We start from the raw sequence: 18,320 nt of genomic DNA on the forward strand, positions 1-18,320 counted from the left end.
CCTTGCAGTAATTATATAGCGGACCCAGCAGACTGTCAGCGCCCAACTGTTCCCTGTCCGAGTGAAATGCCGGCTCGGTATGTGGTGCGTGTATCCAATGATTAATGGGCCTCAATTGTGCGGCCCAGTAATACAGTTTCAGATTCGGTAGCGCAATGCCCCCGTCATACCAGTCCCTGTGCAGCTTGGATTGTGCCACTCGTGCCGGGAGGTTGCCCCACAGCAAGTTGGAAACCAGAGCCGCTACTTTCTGGAAGAACTTGGGCGGCACCGGGTAGGGTGAATTGTCAAGGACGTAAAGGAAGCGCGGCAACGCCATCATCTTGTAAAGCGCCGCTCTGCCGAGAAGTGTTAACGGCAGGCCGGACCAGAATTCCACATCCCGCTTGAGTCTATCCAGGGGCGGCTTCAGATTCTTGTCCATGAATTCAGCCGGGTCCCTAGTGACGTGTATGCCTAGATATTTAAAGGACGTTCCTGCCAATCGCAGCGGGCAAGTGTCGCCTAGGTCAGGAGCCGGACCCCGTAGGACATAAAGCTCTGATTTAGACCAATTTAATGTGTAGCCCGAGATCCTGCCGTATGTATCGCAAATGCGTAGCAAGGCCGGTATTCCCTCCCCAGGGTCTGTTAGATACAACAGCATGTCGTCCGCGTAGAGGGACAGGCGGTCCTCCCAGCCCCCGCTCCCCGGTATACCCTTGAGGAGGGGGGAGGCACGTATGAGAGTCGCGAGTGGTTCCAAGGAGATGGCAAACAACAGGGGCGACAAAGGGCACCCCTGCCGCGTGCCTCGACCCAGCGGGAAAGTGCGGGAAATGTGGCCGTTCGCCACCACATGAGCCAACGGGGCCGCGTACAGCAGTTTTACCCACGCTAGAAAGCGAGGCCCGAACCCCATATGCGTCAGTGTTTCGAAAAGGTACTCCCACTCCACCAGGTCAAATGCCATTTTGGCATCAAGAGCCAGGACCACCGCCGGCATGGTGATGGTGTCAGCTTTGGACAGGATACCATGCAATCGCCGCAAATTTAGCGCTGTGTTCCTGTGCGGCATAAACCCGGACTGATCCGGGTGTATAATTGAGGACAGATGGGGCAGGATCCGCTGCGCCAGAAGCTTGGCCAAGATTTTCACCTCCGCGTTTAATAATGAAATTGGCCGATAGGAGGAGCAGTCCTCCGGGGGTTTACCCGGCTTGGGGATAGGTATTATGGTAGCCACCCGCTGGTCCGGCGGAAGGGAACCCCTCTCCAGGCAGTCCTGGAACATCCCCAGCAGATGCGTGCTGAGGGTGTCCGGCATCACTTGATACCATTCTATGGGTATCCCATTCGGTCCTAGTGCCTTGCCCGGGTTTAGCGCCTTAATGGCCAGTTGGATCTCGTCGGCGGTGATGTCTGCCTCTAGCTCGCTCGACACCTCCGGTGAGAGGGTCCGAATCTCAATTGGCGCCAGGAGCGCCCTGGCACTCTCAGGTGTAATCGTGCTAGTCGGGGTGTACACTCGCTCAAAATGGGACGCGAGTAGGTCCGCTATGCGCCTTGGATCCGTGTGTGTCTCCCCTTGTTCATCTTTTAGACATCGGACCCCCCTGGAGCTACCATCACGTTTATCGAGCCACGCCAGCATTTTCCCTGCTTTGTCCCCCACTTCGTAGATCCTATTCTGAGTGTCGGTTAAGAGACCCTTGACCGTCCTCCGCAGGTGATCATTGTATAGCTGCTGCTGGAGTGTGAGTGCGTGCAGGGCAGTGGGAGAAGGGTGTGACTCGTGCGTCGCTGTCCGCTCTCTTAACGTAATCTCCAGGTCGGCCAGCTCCTGAGATTGTTGTTTCTTGTGTCCGGAGATAGTGTTAATGGCCTGACCCCGTAAAACCGTTTTATAGGCCTCCCATAATGTTGCCGGGGAGCGCACCGAATGGGTATTTTCGAGAAAGTAGTGGTTTGTGGCCTGCTTGAGTGCTTTGCGAACCTGTGGGATTTTTAAATATGTTGCGTGCATGGGGTAAAGGCGCTTACGTGCCCTCGTCTGTAGAGAGAGCGTCAGTGTGAGCGGTGAGTGGTCAGAAATGCCCCGAGGGTGAATCTCCAGGGCGTCTACAAGACAAAGGGCCTCCCCCAGTGACAGGAAGTAATCGATGCGAGACAGGCTGCCATGCACCGCGGAGTGAAATGTGTATTGTTTCGTGCTCGGGTGTAAGTGTCTCCAGATGTCTGTCATGCCCATGGCTGAGGTAAATCTTCGGAAGTATGTTTCCCCCCCTGTCAGGTTGGGGGAGGGGTACCTGTCTAGGTGTGGGTCTACGACCGCATTAAAATCCCCCCCTAGTATGGCCTCACCCTCTGGAAGAGTTAAAAGGAAGTCCCCTAGTCTTGGGAGGTGGACCGAATGTAAAGCCGGTGGCACATACACTGATACCAAATTGAAGAGTTTCCCCTCCCACTGTCCCTGCACAGCCGCGAAGCAGCCCTGATCATCCGTTTTAATCGATAGGGGCATGAAACGGGAGTTCTTCTGTACCAGAACGCCGGACCCCCTGGAGCCGGACGTGAAGGCAGAATGAGCCCACATCTTATAGCCACGCCTATCCAAGGCCTTCGTAGCCCCCCCCACTAGGTGTGTCTCTTGCAACAGGGCCACAGTAGGTCGCAGGCGCTTAATTGCCGTCAACACCAATCCCCGCTTAACTTTGTCCCCCAAACCCCTCACATTCCAGGACATCAAGGTCAGAGGTGGGCATTGTGCGTCAGAGTGAGTCACCCCTTCTGCCGGTGCGGGATTGTTAGCCATCGGGTGGCATGAGGCGCATGATGTAGACCCCCAGAGATGTAATCAGTGCATCGGCTGCGTCGTCGCGCAGCAAAGTGTTCAGAAGCATCATGGGGGCATAGCATCACTGTTCATTCCCAGCAACGTGGGCTGAGTCCCATAGGTACTGAAACATCGTCTGCAACCCATTATGCGCCTTCCTAACATAAACAGTTCAAAACAAACCCCCCTCCCTGCCCCCCTGCTTAACGGACCTCCAACTGCCCGCCACCCCAACTTAGCAGAGTGCTTTACCCATCCCAAAACCAGAGTACTTGCTTGTAGGGGGGAGAGCGTCTCCCCAGGCAGGCGGCTTCCCTGAAGGCTTTTGGGGTAGCCATGCCGGCGTCTACGTGCAGCTGTGGAAATTAAATGTCAGTTCGGCGTTCGGCGACTGCTTAGTGTTCTGGGTCCAGGGACGGGTTCAGTCTTCCTCGCCTCCTCCCTCGAACCCATGAGCCGGCGAGTGTCCCTCTCCTTCTGCTCGTCCCGATGTTTGCGAGCCCGCTCTGCTGTCCCCTCCACGGGCTCTATCCGGTCTGTGTGTTTTGCGCTGTCGTCCAACGGTGTGCCAACCATCCAGCCAGTCCCGGGCCACTTCAGGGGAGTCGAAGATCCACACTTTCTTGTCCGCTACCACCCGCAGTTTAGCCGGGAACAGCATGGAGTATGGCAGCTCTCGGTCCCTCAAGGCTTTTTTTACTTCCAGGAACGTTTTCCTTCTCCTAGCCACCTCAGCCGTATAGTCTGGGAAAAAGGCAATCTTCGAGTTCTGGATTTGGATGGCCGGTGCCACTCTAGCGGCCTGCAGAATGGCATCCCGATCACGGAAATTGAATAACCTGGCCAGTATCGGTCGCGGTGCGGCCCCGGACTTGGGTTTTCCTCCCGGGACGCGATGCGCCCTTTCAATGGAGAAGAAGTGCGAGAGTCCCTTGGGCTGGAGCCGAGTCTTGACCAAGTCCTCCACATAGAGGTCCAGTGCCCCCGTGTCTTCTGATTCAGGCACACCTAAAATTCGGACACTGTTGCGTCGGGAGCGCCCTTCCTGGCCGTCCAGCTTGTCCCTAAGCAGTTTGTTATCGGCCTGCAGCCGTTCCACCGCTATTTGCAATCCGGATACATCTTCAACCAGTGATTTAGTGACCACCTCGACCTGTTTGACCCTTTCATTCATCTTCTGTAGATCCGCCCTTATCAAGGTGACTTCCGTTGCCGTGGCCCCCACCGTCGTTTGCACTTGGGCTAGTGCAGCCAGGACATCGTCAAGCGTGGCCTTTTTCGCCCCCTCCGTCTCAGACGCTTTTCCGCCAGTCTTGCGTTGGTCATGGGGCGGCGAGTGCCGCTCGTATGCGAATTTGTCCAATTTGGCCTGGGTGGAGGTGTTCCTGGGGCCCCTGTTGGACATGGTGCCGTCGTGAATTGAACAGGCCGGCGGGTAGAGTAATCGTGCGCGGGTTGTGACGAGCTGCTCCTTTGCGCACCAGCGGTAGGTTACGTCGAGGTATATGGTCTCCGCAGCAGGGGGTGGCGTCTTCCCGCCGTTGTGTAGCGGTGCGACACTTCAGGAGTGCGTGCAGGCTAGGCACCGGGTCTCCCCCCGGCACCGGGCTCCACTGAGGGCGTCCGGCGGTGCGCTGCAGGTTGTGACTCGCGCCGGCCGGGGCAGCCACAGTATGCCACTCCGCAGTGTCCCCTCGATGTGGGCGCTGCCCAGGCCCTTGTCTCGCTGGTGGCGCCACGCGAGTATGGCCCCCTGTGCACCCGCCGGAGAGTCTACAATTTCAGCAGCCCCCGTCTGCTGTGGCTGCCGCACACCTCACCCGGCTGTTGAATGGCTTTGCCGGCCGCTGCCAGGGTCGGGCGTCTTCCGCCGTTTGTGGCTGGGTAATGGCGGCGCTGGGTCGAGCCCTCGCCGCTCCCGTCTCGCCGCTGGTGGGTGCAGGTGAGTCCGGGGAATGCCAGCGGGCCGTCGCTGAGTGCGCCCTGTGCTTGGGCGGATGTGAGGGAAGTTTTGCGGGGCCGTCGGGGTGTCGTGTCCGGGGGGCCGGCGCTTCCTGCCACTCACCCCCGCTCGCTGGACACTTCCGGCCGGATTCAAGGGCACCGGCAATCCGCGGCTTCCCGGCCGCAGTCAGGCCCAGCTCCTCCTCCGCCTCTCGAGCGTGGGATTTCGCCCGTTCCGGCCGCCGCCGCTCCCAGGAACTTCAGCGCTGCTCGCCGCACGGACCCCGGGTCCGGTCCGCCCCTTTCCGCCAGCGATGATCAGGATAATAATGCGGATTATCGCGGAAAGCCGCCTCTGCCCAGGAGCCTCCCTAAGCTGCGGCCGCCATCGTTGGCTGCTAGCCACGCCCCCAGGACAGAACTATTTTTTAAAGACTAAAGACTGCTACCAATTTGAGCATGTTTCAGATGAGATTTATCCTAAAAACACCAGGAAACTCTACTTGCAATGGAGGTATGGCACCTTGCCGATCAGAAACTTTACAAGCAAATGGTTTCTGACCTCCTCTAAAAATTGTCCTGGTTGCAACTATGAGCTGGAAACTGATTTACATATATTATTCTTTTGCCCAGCATATGCCAAGGCAAGAAGGTATTGGATTGTACCCATTTGCAAAAACATGAGTTTTACACACTGTATGCAGGCATACAGGATTTTTAAAACAGATCTATCAACCGCGACAGTGTTTGCTGTAGCGAAATTTCTGGAAGCTATGTGGCACAAGCGAAGGCTTTTAACCAATACTGATTAGACATACATTTATTGGTATACATTTTACTCCTAGCAACTGATCTAGTGGTTGATGGGTCGTTTTTTTACTAGTTATGATAGACTGTATTCATGACTAAAGTAATCTGGAACTAAGCTATGTTTTATTTGGACAATTGCTACCTTATTCCGCCTCCATTCTTGTGATTCTGATTTCTCATCGCTATTGTATTGGTTTTATCTGTTTAATGTTTTGATATCTTTTATGGCGAATATTGTCGAAATAAAGAAAGAAGAAAGAAGAATAGTCTTAACACACATGGTTTTCAGCAATGCTGTAGGAGACGATAGAGGTCAGTTAAATGCTGAAAGGGAATGAGTGGAATATCCGCCTTTAGCCACGAATTAAACATAAACCAGGCCCCAGCTTGAATCCAATGCAACTCAAAAATTATAAATGCAGTTAAGGGACTTCCTCACTCACCAAATCCATAGATAAACGTGCATAAAGGGACTGGGGTCTACAGATACAAATGTATAAGGATACTAGGGTCCATTGAATAAAATGCATAAAGTTGAGGCTCTTCTGTACAAATCATATATAGAAGTTGTTATCCAATCGGACAGCACGTGTCTAGGTGTGTCCCAATCTGCTACATTTACCCTATATCAAAAAAATACTATCTTATGAAGCAAAAGCTTGAAACTTATTTAAAATAATAGCAATTAGGTAAAATGAAAGTTTTCTGTTAATAACAATCTAAGAGCTTCAACCCTAACTGAACGTTTTATGGTTGAACAAGGACCCCGAAAAGGATTTTTGCCAGAAGTAACCTTTTAAGGTTATTTACACCTCAACAGAAATATGAAACTTCGATGCAATGAAGAAGAGAGACGGTGGGAGTAAAATATGATTTCCCTAACACAAAGTTACCATACACTGGTGCCAAGTATAGTAAGACCTATTGAATCAAGCTAAGATACCCATTAGAAAAGCTTATAAATACTCATACTAGGGGCATTGTGGGACACACTGAAAAACTGAGCAGAAGAAAGGTTGGACATGCACATAGAAGAGTGAGTGTAGAGAGGATGTCCCCAGGAAATGCAGAGACAAGACCCGCTGTAGACAATAGCCTGGGTATGCAAATGAATGAATGAATGAATTCGCGATTTATATGAGCGCAACTTAACCCGAGGGCATCAAGGCGCAAAGGATGGATAGAAAACAAAGCAACTGAGTGGACGGGGACGGGGGATTAATCAGCTGTACCAAATAATCTTTTTGTGTGCAAGTGCCTATTTACTCTAACCACAAGACAAAACAACCCAACCTGCCCCCCCCCAGGGCCAAGAGTAAACCGCCTTATGCCCTCTGTTGACTGAAAATACCGGTCAACTCCTGTGTCTAGGACTCGGGCGAGTAGCGTAGGTGAAACGTGTCCTGTGTTGATGCCCTGTGTGCTCTATAGGCATTCGGCTTCAACTATTCTGCCCTCCGATAAGTCCCTCATAAATTGCTTGCTGTTGTGTCAGCCTGAAATCTGCACAGTCAAGAATCTCACCAATATCAGACCTATTAAATATGTTCAAGGGGTTTTTCAAGCCTACAGAATGAGTACTCTTAGAGTCATTGTCCACCAACTTGAATTAATGATATAACAGTCTGCTGAAAAGTTCAGTCTACGACCTATGGTTACCACTGGCATTGCAGGATCATCAGCTGCTTCTTCTTCTTCTTCCTCCTCATAAGTTCCTAAGTGCTCAGATCCATAGTCCATATTGGAGTCTTTAGCTGTAGTTCTAGCTGAATCTCTTTGGCTAACTGTACTCAACTTTCCTTAGCAGCTTCGTTTTGTTCTGAATTCAGTTTGGACCAACACCGCTGTTTGCCACTTCTTGGTCTCTTTCATCTTTGGTGACTGGAATTGGAGATCTGTTTGAAGTTGTGCAAGGCCCACTGACTTGTCCAATCCGAATTGTTTTGCCTGGGACTGCAATGCAGTCAGTGAGAGCAAAAATTCCCCGATTGTCCACCAGGAGTGAGACAATTTTCCTGGCTGATTGCAAAATGGCATCTCTGTCATGGTAATTAAGTATTTGGGTCACAATTTGACATGGTAGCACACCCGGGGCTGGTAGCAGGTCAAAGCCATTCTATTAGTACTTTCAGTGATGAAGTGGGGCACTAGCCTTTCTGGTGCCGTCTTCTCCAGTAGCCAGCCCTTGAGAAAAGCCACAATGTTTCAACCCTCTGCTCACTCTAGTAAGCCTCCCATTCCTATGTTGTTGTGGCAGGATCTTTCCTCTGCTTCTTCAGCCCTAGTCATTTGTGTTTGGATCTCCTTCACTGAGATTTGGTGTTCATCCAGTCTTTTTTGTAGTGGAGTTCCTTTCAACTGTTTTCTGTTGCCCAACTCTGTGTAAATTAAAGTCTACTGCTACCTAGCCAATTTTACGTTGTAATGCTCCTTTGGAGTCCTTATTCACAGTCAGAATGCTGTCTATCTACATGACCTGGCCTCCATGTCATCAGTATTGAGCAGGGTGTTGCTCAGAGATTATCCTCTTCATTTGAGTTGCTAGATTTTGGTCACCCTCTCGTATTGCCTTCCAGGATGGAGGTACTTATCTGTGGCCAAAGCATCACAAGTGTGCTCTCATCTGCTGTGTCCGTTGGGCTGCCCAGCTCCATCCACCAGGATTCCCCAGAGAGGGCATCACTGCCTCCGATCTAGCACTCACCTGCCACTCATTACCTTTGTGCAGATTCTCTCTCCACCCTCATTCATGCAGAGCCAATCACACTCTGGCGTCACACTCTGGCGTCATCCTGAAGCTGCCACAGCCATGTGTCACGAAGTCTCCAACTCTCAGCGTGCAACACAGTGCTACCAAATTACCTCCTGCCTTCACCTGATGGCAGCCGTAGTAGTCACAGTGGCCCAGATCAAGGTTTGGGGTGGATAAAGTAGGATATACGTACTAGCCTGTAGAGTTCAACAGGCGGCTGTCTCAGGACCATTAGTTGCTTCCCATGCCACATACACTGACACAATGTGTAATAGAAACATTGGAAATTTCCCATTCTCACATGATATTTGTTACCAGCAACTCATTTCGGAATATGTTATATTCGTTACTCCATATCAAATTACTTTTTTTCCTTTTTTTTTTAAAAAAAACCATGCTAATGTCATGTCTTTTCACCCACTGAATATTCTAGGTTTCTATGAATGCAGATGTTGCTGAGGAAGCAGTACACACTTTAATTAAATCTTTCAAAACCTAATATTTACCAATATTGCAGAAACATATACATACCTGTTTCACAATGAAGAACAATTCCTTCTTCCTCAAATTTATCATGTAACTGTCTCAATAAAGGATCATGTAATGGTGGAGTTGAAACCTTCAACAACAATCACAGAATGTTTAATACATAAGCTATTGTCATTTAAGCATATTTAAAACAGATTTACAGAAAATATGTACATACATGAAAGCTAAGGTTATTAAACCTCAAAAGTCTCAACATTTTACATTGAAGTGAAATTTATTTTCACCATAAATGCAGACCTATGTAAAAATGGTGGCAGCTTGCAGTGAAAGGGTTAGCGCAAAATAGCACAGATAATGTTTTTCTGGAACTATCAGTGACATATTTCTGAAGGTTTGAACTCTGCTATTTTTATGGGATATGGGAATTTACCCCCAGATTCATCAAGAAAACATTTTGCTATTCCTTAATAGCGAAAAATACAGATTCGCTATTAAGGAATAGCAAAATGCTATGCATCAAGAAATCACTACAAAAATAGCGATTTCTAATATTTCAATCAATCAATCAATCAATCAATCACAGCATTTATAAAGCGCACTACTCACCCGGTGGGTCTCAAGGCGCTGGGGGAGGGGAGGTCCGCTACTGTTCGAACAGCCAGGTCTTGAGCTGTTTCCTGAAGGCGAGGTGGTCCTGGGTCAGTCGGAGGTGGTTCGGGAGGGAGTTCCAGGTCTTGACGGCCAGGTAGGAGAAGGACCTTCCTCCTGTGGTGGCTCTTCGGATGCGGGGGACGGCGGCGAGGGCGTGGCCGGTCGAGCGAAGTTGGCGTGTGGGAGCGTAGAAGTTGAGGCGGCTGTTGAGGTATCCTGGGCCTTGGTTGTGTAGGGCCTTGTGTGCGTGGGTGAGGAGGCGGAAGGTGATTCTCTTGTTGACCGATAGCCAGTGCAGATCTTTCAGGTGTCCGGAGATGTGACTGCGACAGGGGATGTCCAGGATGAGTCGTGCTGAGGCGTTCTGGATCCGCTGGAGTCTCTTCTGGAGTTTGGCGGTGGTTACGGCGTAGAGGGAGTTGCCGTAGTCCAGGCGGCTGGTGACGAGGGCCTGGGTGACCGTCTTCCTGGTCTCGGTGGGGATCCATCGGAAGATCTTACGTAGCATGCGCAGGATGTTGAAGCATGACGAGGAGACGGCGTTGACTTGTCTGGTCATGGAGAGGGAGGAGTCCAGGATGAAGCCCAGGTTGCGTGCGTGGTCTGTTGGTTTGGGTGCGCTGCCTAGGGCGTGGGGCCACCAGGAGTCGTCCCAGGCGGAGGGTGAGGATCCCAGGATGAGAACTTCCGTCTTGTCTGAGTTCAGTTTCAGGCGGCTGGTCGTCATCCATTCAGCTACGTCTTTCATCCCTTCGTGTAGGTTGGCTCTGGCGGTGGCGGGGTTGTTGGTGAGGGAGAGGATCAGCTGGGTGTCGTCGGCGTAGGAGATGATGTTGAGGTTGTGTTGGCGTGCGATGGCTGCGAGGGGGCTCATGTAGACGTTGAAGAGGGTTGGGCTGAGCGAGGAGCCTTGAGGAACGCTGCAGATGACTTCGGTGGCTTCTGATGTGAATGGGGGGAGGCGGACTCTCTGTGTCCTTCCGGCGAGGAACGAGATGATCCATTCCAGTGCCTTCTCCTGGATTCCGATGTTGCTGAGGCGCTGCACTAGGGTACGGTGGCAGACAGTGTCGAAGGCCGCGGAGAGGCAAATTGCGAGCCGCAATTAAGGAATATATCCCCATTCATTCCTATGGGCCTAGAGGCACAGGGTAATGAATGGGAAGACAATCACAATTTGCTAATCGCAATTAGCGATTCGCAAATTGAGATTGCGATTTCAAGGGTGCAGCGGTGTCCAAAGGACACCCTGTTGCACCCCTGAAATTGATGTGTGCACATATGTTGCGCACACACAGGCCCTTAGTGCATGTGTGTGCGCAACATGAAACTATGAAAAATGCACTTTAGTGCATTTTTCAAAGTTTTTGCAAATTACCACGAAGATGTACTTCATGGTAATTTGCGTGCCCTAATAGCGAATTCGCTATTTTATTCACTTTCATTCATTGCATTTAAGGAATCTCAATTTGAGATTCCTTAAATGCAAAGAATCGCAATTTAGCGAATTCTTAATTAGCGATTTTTGCATTTGGGAGGATGCATCCCAAATGCAATACCGCTCGCAGAGGAATCTGGCCCTTTGCGATAGGATTTAAGCTTGATGAATCTGGCCCTTAGTATTCTCAGTTTATTTTAAGTGTTTTGATAAAAAAAAGAGTAACCTGACCTCTAAGGGCCAAAACATTTTTGGTAAAGTATCACACAGAACTTTGAAGGAGTGGTCTTAAGACTGACCAAAATATTGGTTTACGGTAGTCAGCTCTGATACATGAATGTAGCTGTAATCTAAAATAGAATGTTAATGAGCTCTTGTGTTTTAAATATCAGATCAGATCAGATGTGGACAACTAGTAGTGGAATAATTGTGAGGACTGTGCATCTTGTCTGTTCTGGGGGCTCACAGGGACTTAAGGTGTTGGCATCACTGTAAGAATGTTCAAGTAGTATTTCAGGGCTGAAGCATGCACCATATTCTGTAGTTAATGCAAAAAGTCCACAAGCATTGCACCACATGGCCAAGGACGTGACACTGGTAAGTATAGCTGCAAGGGTGATAATCTCTGAAATTGTTCTCATCCTCTTTAAAGAAAACCCTTTTCCTCGGATTCTTCCCTTTGTTCACTCAATTCATAAGGTGCATTTGCTGATTCTATTGATTTTTTGCTTCATTTGAATTGGCCTCTTCAAGAATCTGCTTGGTGTATGTCAGTATTTTAAAAGACAATACCAGGTTCACCCCTGAGCCTGTGGACATCACAGGGAGGAGACCAGTACTGATGAATAGCCATGGTGCCGTTACATCTGTAGAGGGGTCCTTACAGGAGGCAACGCATCTCTGATCCTTCAGATCAGTGCGATGTGTGGCAACTTCTCTCAGGCTGTTCTGTCAGTATTAGTGTTTCCGTGAACATGACTGGCTGTATGAGGCAAAGCCCTGATAAGACGCCAGCCAGAATGTGGATAAGTGGACGGATGACACATAAGGTGTTCTTGTACCTAAAAGATTTCATTATGCTGAAGGAGAAGCTAGCTATAAATCTATTTCTATTCAAAATAGTTGCCTTCCCTGTAATGTCATTTCCTGCTTGGATACATATAGACAGTTTACTTTGAGCGGGTTGTGTCAGAATGCAACTGTTCCCCTATTTTTTGTTGAATTAATCGACTACTTTTAAGCCGTTTTCTCCATGATCTTTTGCTCTGTTTTTCTGTAGCTGGATTCCTTACTTTTATTCTCTTGTTCGGTAGACCTTATGCCAGGTTATTTCTCTAGGATCACTGACAGAATATCGAGGAGCAAAATTTCGACCTACCAAAATATCGAGGAAAAAATATAGAATGCCAAAATATCAAATTCCTATCTGCAAACAGGTAAGTACAGAAATATCAAATCCAAAATATTGTTGTAAAAAATATAGTTAGTAAAAATATATATATTTTTTAAATGACTTAAAAGTAATGTAAAATGAATTTAATAATACATATAAATAACTAAAACATACTTAAACATACTTAAATAACCTTAAAATTAATAAGTAATCAATGCCAGTTAAAAAAATGTATCACTATCAAAGGAGAGAGAGAGGACTAGGTAGCTAGTCCGTATCCCCGGGGTTTTATATGCGAGATCAAAAAGGACTAGCCTATTTGTGAATTTACATAGACTCAAGACTGTAAGACAGGGTACAAACCCTTTTGTTTGTTCATGAAGCCCTCACCCACCAACCTGGTTGGTGGCATGCTTCATCATCGGGCCCACCCAGTGACACCGAGTGTGTCCCGGGTGTGCTTCGACGCCTGAATACAGCAGAGCAGGTATGTTTCTGAGTGTGCAGTGTAGTGACGTGAAGGTGAAAATTTAAAAGCTATACAGGGGTCCCGGTACCCGAGGGTAAATTATATTTTAATAACTGGGTCACTGTTAGCATTAAAAAGGCTGTTGGATGTTATAGGAGTGTTAATTAGGGTCTCCTACATCCAGGTGTGGTCTACATGTTTCAGCCAGGCCTTTATGATTAAAACTGGCTTTCCTCAGGACCAAAGTGTGTAGGTGCAAATTACTTAATTTTAAGTGATTGTGTAATTTTGAAAAATGTGTAGCACTCGCTAAGGTGCTTTACATGTGTGAGGGAGATTCCCTCTTAGAGCATTACTGGACATACAACGAGTATGATAAAACACACATACAGGGGAGAGTCTTAGTATGGTAACATATTCACAAAACAGTTTGATTGCCGTTATCTATTGTGCTGTGTAGACGATAAATAAGCGGCAAATGGTGTAGCCATATTGGTGGTATGGCTAGGGTGAAAGTTATCATATATACATGAAGTTTTGTGGTGGGCTAAGCATCGTAAGCGCATCAACACAAAAAACGGTGGTAAGTGCATGAAAGGAAGATTATCCTCACGTTGGCTTGTTGGCAAATTTGCCCCATGGAGTAGTCCGGCAGAGGAGTGGACCCTGGGAAGGTAAAGGGGTCTCAGAGGGTTAGGGACCTGTGGAAAGAGAGCTTACCCGGCTCGTAGCTGAGGCGCTCGGTTTACTCACGAAACTTTTGGTCTGTGTCTGCGTTGAACCTCTTGTTGTCTCTGCGGCCACAATAAGACTGCCCTGGGCCATGTTTGTGCCTTAATTGCAGTCTGCATCATTCGGATCACCTGTGCGGGGAAGGACAGAGAAAACAGACTGTGCGAGGACACGCTGAGACATGGCTATGCTGCGCATGTGCGGGAGAGTAGTGTATCCTGCTGTGAGCATGCCCATGTGCGGGAGAGTAGTGTATCCTGCTGTGAGCATGCCCATGTGCAGGAGAGTAGTGTATTCTGCTATGAGCATGCGTGGTACCGATTGTCGGCGCCTGCGCATTGGGTGTGGCTATGTAAGCTGTACCCAGTGTACACAGATTAGTGTACAGGTGTGGTAACATGAACGGTTGAGAAATAAAGAGCGCTAACTGGCAAAAAAGGACTTAAGAAGCGCTGTGGGGTTAAGTTGTGAGGCCAGGTATATTATAACTGGCTAATACAACAGAGGAACAAGAATCCACCTGGTTGGGTGATGTGTTCCCTACTTTGGTGGGGAGCACACAGTGTTTTTTAAATACCCCTCACACACCAAAAGGACCCTTGGTGTCATGCTTCATCATTGGGGTCTTCGCACCCCTCTACGGGATGCGGCGTGCTGCGACCTACGACTACGCGGGAGCACTGATCATAAAGACTATGGGGCCGATTAGGATCGCGGTGAATCCGCATCCTCCGGGCCGGCGGAAGCCACTGCCGGCCCGGAGGATGCGGATTCACCGCTGCGGAGGCTCCAAAGACCCACCGCCAGATTAGGATGGCTGGTGGGTCAGGAAAACCGTCCGCCGCTTTTCCGCCGCGGTCGCATTCCGACCGTGGCGGAAAAGCTCTGATATGGTGGCGGTGTCTATCAGACACCGCCAGCCATATTAGGATGGGACAGAGGACATGCTTTTCCGCGGCGGCTTTTCCGCCGTGGAAAAGCATGTGGTCTTTCTTTTTGGGGGCTCGTTGCGAGCCCCCAGGGTGGTGGGGGGTGCACATGGGGGGTACCTATGGTACCGCCCTGCATATGCATGCACACAGCGGCAGGCACCGCGCGGTGCCTGCCGCTGTGTGCATGCATATGCAAAGCATGCACTTTTAACCTTGCGGCGGGCGCTGCTTCAAGCAGCACCCGCCGCAATGTTAAACATAGGGTATGTGACCGCCAGGGTTGCGGTCACATCCTAATCTGCATGGAGGGAACGCCGCAGCCCCTGCGGACGTCCCCTCCACCTCGGGGGTGGCGTGCGGGCGGACGCAGGTCCATCCGCCATCCTAATAGGCCCCTAAGTGTGGTGTATGTGAGGGTTGGGTGTGAGTATGTGGTGGAGGAATTTTTGTGAGTGAATGGTTAAAAAGTGCCTGGCTCGTGGGGTAGGTCAGAACTATTTTAATGAGCCCCCGGGCTGGTACTGTTAAAAAGGGTGCAGGTTGAGGTGATTATGTGGTATTAAGCACATCGCCTCTTGGGTGCGTCGACATGTTTCGGAGATCAACTCCTTCTTCAGGACAGGGTGCACCACACCCCACCTTACTCACGTTTTCCTAAGTAAAAACAGTGTATTTACAAAAGAGTGGCGATGTAGTACTGTAATGTGCCTACAAATTCAATGAAGTTCTCTGCCAGTATGCAAATAACCTAAAAGAAAAACAGGAAGAAAAAGATCACAATGTAGTACTCCACTCCTCATTATTGTACATGGTGCAGTGACCTGTAACAAATATATAAATGGTGTTGGGTCACTAGACAGAACACTGTCATGCTACTCGTGCAGGTGACCCTGTAAAAAAGGGTCAAAAAAACATTACAGACATACACATAACATGAAACACACACTCTAGAGGGTTAAATTCCTTGTGTCATTAGGAATTAACTTATTGCGTGGTAAGTCAAGGTTATACAGGGAAAAAGGCATACTTTGTTTCCTTGGATCAATGCCTCATGATCCTCCAAACGTTGGGGGTTGCTCTGGCCCACTGGCTCGAGTTACAGCACTGGTAACGTCCTTCTTCTCCCCCTGGTCTTTTTTTGATACCCCAACGCCATTATTGCCAAAACCAGCAAAAGGGCCCGCAATATAAACAGAGAATCGCTACTGGAAACGGTAACAAAAGACCAGGAACCACCACCCATGACCTGTGTGACCACCTACAATACAGCGTCAAATCACGTTTCTAGTATCATCCGCAAACATTGAAGATAATCAATTCAGGCACCAGAGAAGGGGAGATCCTGCGCTTTGCATTTAAACGTGCTAACAACCTTAAAGACAAACTAGTGCCAGTCCTAAACCTATGGACAATACAGTCCTCAACTGTTGGGGCCTCCCAGAAGTCACTGGCCATTATCCATGCAACAACTACAGTGTGTGCCATCTCACTAAACCAACGAAAACTCTCAACCTTGAACCTGCAAAAATCTGGACACAATGCCAACTCACCAACTGCAACTCCAGCAACCTTCTGTACCTCATACCATGCCCCTGTGGGGTCCGTTACGTGGGCATGACGACCCGCAAAATCAGGACTAGAATGGTTGAACACAGAAGCACGATCAGGTGTTGCAAAAACATCAGTAGACTGACAGAGCACTATCTCACGGCACACCACACCCCAAATGACATGTCCTGGACTGTCATTGAACAATTTGACATTAACCAAACAGACAATGACCGGATCCTTCATACAAAAGAACAGAGATGGATATATCGCCTCTCCACCCAGCAACTGGGTTTGGGCTTGAATGACTCCATACCCTGGATCTCATTGAAAACATGAATTTCTTTCTCCTCACATGGAACACTACTCTTGATTCCTCTCCGTGTTAAATGTCCCTCTGTTGTATTAGCCAGTTATAATACACCTGGCCTCACAACTTAACCCCACAGCACTTTTTAAGTCAATTTTTCCCAGTTAGCGCACTTTATTTCCCAACCGTTCATGTTACTACACCTGTACACTAATCTGTGTACACTGGGTACAGCTTACATAGCCACACCCAATGCCCAGGGGCCGACAATCGGTACCGTGCATGCTCATAGCAGAATACACTACTCTCCCGCACATGGGCATGCTCACAGCAGGATACACTACTCTCCCGCACATGGGCATACTCACAGCAGGATACACTACTCTCCCGCACATGCGCAGCATAGCCATGACTCAGCGTGTCCTCGCACAGTCTGTTTTCTCTGTCCTTCCCTGCACAGGTGATCCGAATGATGCAGACTGCATTTAAGGCACAAACACGGCCCAGGACAGTCTTACGAAGGCCGCAGAGACAACAAGAGGTTCAACGCAGACACAGAACTAAAGTTTTGGAAGTAAACCGAGCGCTTCAGCTATGAGCCGGGTAAGCTCTCTTTCCACAGGTCCCTAACCCCCTGAGAGCCCCTTTATCTTCCCAGGGTCCACTCCTCTGCCGGACTACTCCATGGGGCAAATTTGGCAACAAGCCAACGTGAGGATAATCTTCCCTTCATGCACTTACCACCGTTTTTTTGTGTTGTTGTGCTTACGATGCTTAGCCCACCACAAAACGTCATGTATATATGATAACTTTCACCGTAGCCATACCACCAATATGGCTACACCATTTGCCACTTATTTATCGTCTACACAGCACAATAGATATCAGCAATCAAACTGTTTTGTGAATATGTTACCATACTAAGACTCTCCCCTGTATGTGTGTTTTGTCATACTCGTTGTATGTCCAGTAATGCTCTAAGAGGGAATCCCCCTCACACATGTAAAGCACCTTAGCGAGTGCTACACATTTTTCAAAATTACACAATTACTTAAAATTAAGTAATTTGCACCTACACACTTTGGTCCTGAGGAAAGCCAGTTTTAATCATAAAGGCCTGGCTAAAACATGTAGACCACACCTGGATGTAGGAGACCCTAATTAACACTCCTATAACATCCAACAGCCTTTTTTAATGCTAACAGTGACCCAGTTATTAAAATATAATTTACCCTCGGGTACTGGGACCCCTGTATAGCTTTTAAATTTTCACCTTCACGTCACTACACTGCACACTCAGAAACATACCTGCTCTGCTGTATTCAGGCGTCGAAGCACACCCGGGACACACTCGGTGTCACTGGGTGGGCCCGATGATGAAGCATGCCACCAACCAGATTGGTGGGTGAGGGCTTCATGAACAAACAAAAGGGTTTCTACCCTGTCTTACAGTCTTGAGTCTATGTAAATTCACAAAAAGGCTAGTCCTTTTTGATCTCACAGTTAAAAAAAATGAACATACATTTCTTGTTATATATATATATATATATATATATATATATATATATATATACGTAATATTAATTAAAAAATATTCAATATTTTTTGCATAGGATAGCAGGAGGGTAAAATGGACTACCCCCACTACAGAAAGTGCAACAGTAGGGAAAATGTTGGATAGCGTTGGGGTAAAAATTACTATTCCCACTCCAAGTGTGCAACAGTAGGGAAAGCGTTGGATAGCGGAAGGGTAAAAATTACTATTCCCACTCCAGAGAGCGCAACAGTAGGGAAAGCATTGGATAGCGGGAGGGTAAAAATTACTATTCCCACTCCAGGGAGTGGGACAGTAGGGAAAGCGTTAGGTAGCGTAGGGGTGAAAATTACTATTCCCACTCCAGTGAGTGCAACAGTAGGGAAAACGTTCGATAGCGTAGGGGTAAAAGTTACTATTCCCACTCCAGTGAATGCAACAGTAGGGAAAGCATTGGATAGCGTAGGGGTAAAAATTACTATTCCCATTCCAGAGAGTGCAAC

The 18,320-nt window shown here is 48.6% G+C and overlaps 1 protein-coding gene across 2 annotated transcripts in view; it reads right to left on the reverse strand.

Moving 5' to 3' along the window:
• The window catches only part of LOC144761320 (protein FAM228B-like), a 223,841-nt gene that overhangs the window by 56,648 nt on the left and 148,873 nt on the right, over positions 1–18,320 (reverse strand). For both annotated transcript variants that reach the window (XM_078646761.1, XM_078646760.1), the window contains one exon: positions 8,853–8,940. In XM_078646761.1, coding sequence (XP_078502887.1) covers positions 8,853–8,940 — 88 coding nt within the window. The remainder of the gene's footprint in view (positions 1–8,852; positions 8,941–18,320) is intronic.

The sequence above is a fragment of the Lissotriton helveticus genome, chromosome 6, assembly GCF_964261635.1.
Source record: "Lissotriton helveticus chromosome 6, aLisHel1.1, whole genome shotgun sequence".
In the NCBI taxonomy this organism is placed as follows: domain Eukaryota; kingdom Metazoa; phylum Chordata; class Amphibia; order Caudata; family Salamandridae; genus Lissotriton; species Lissotriton helveticus.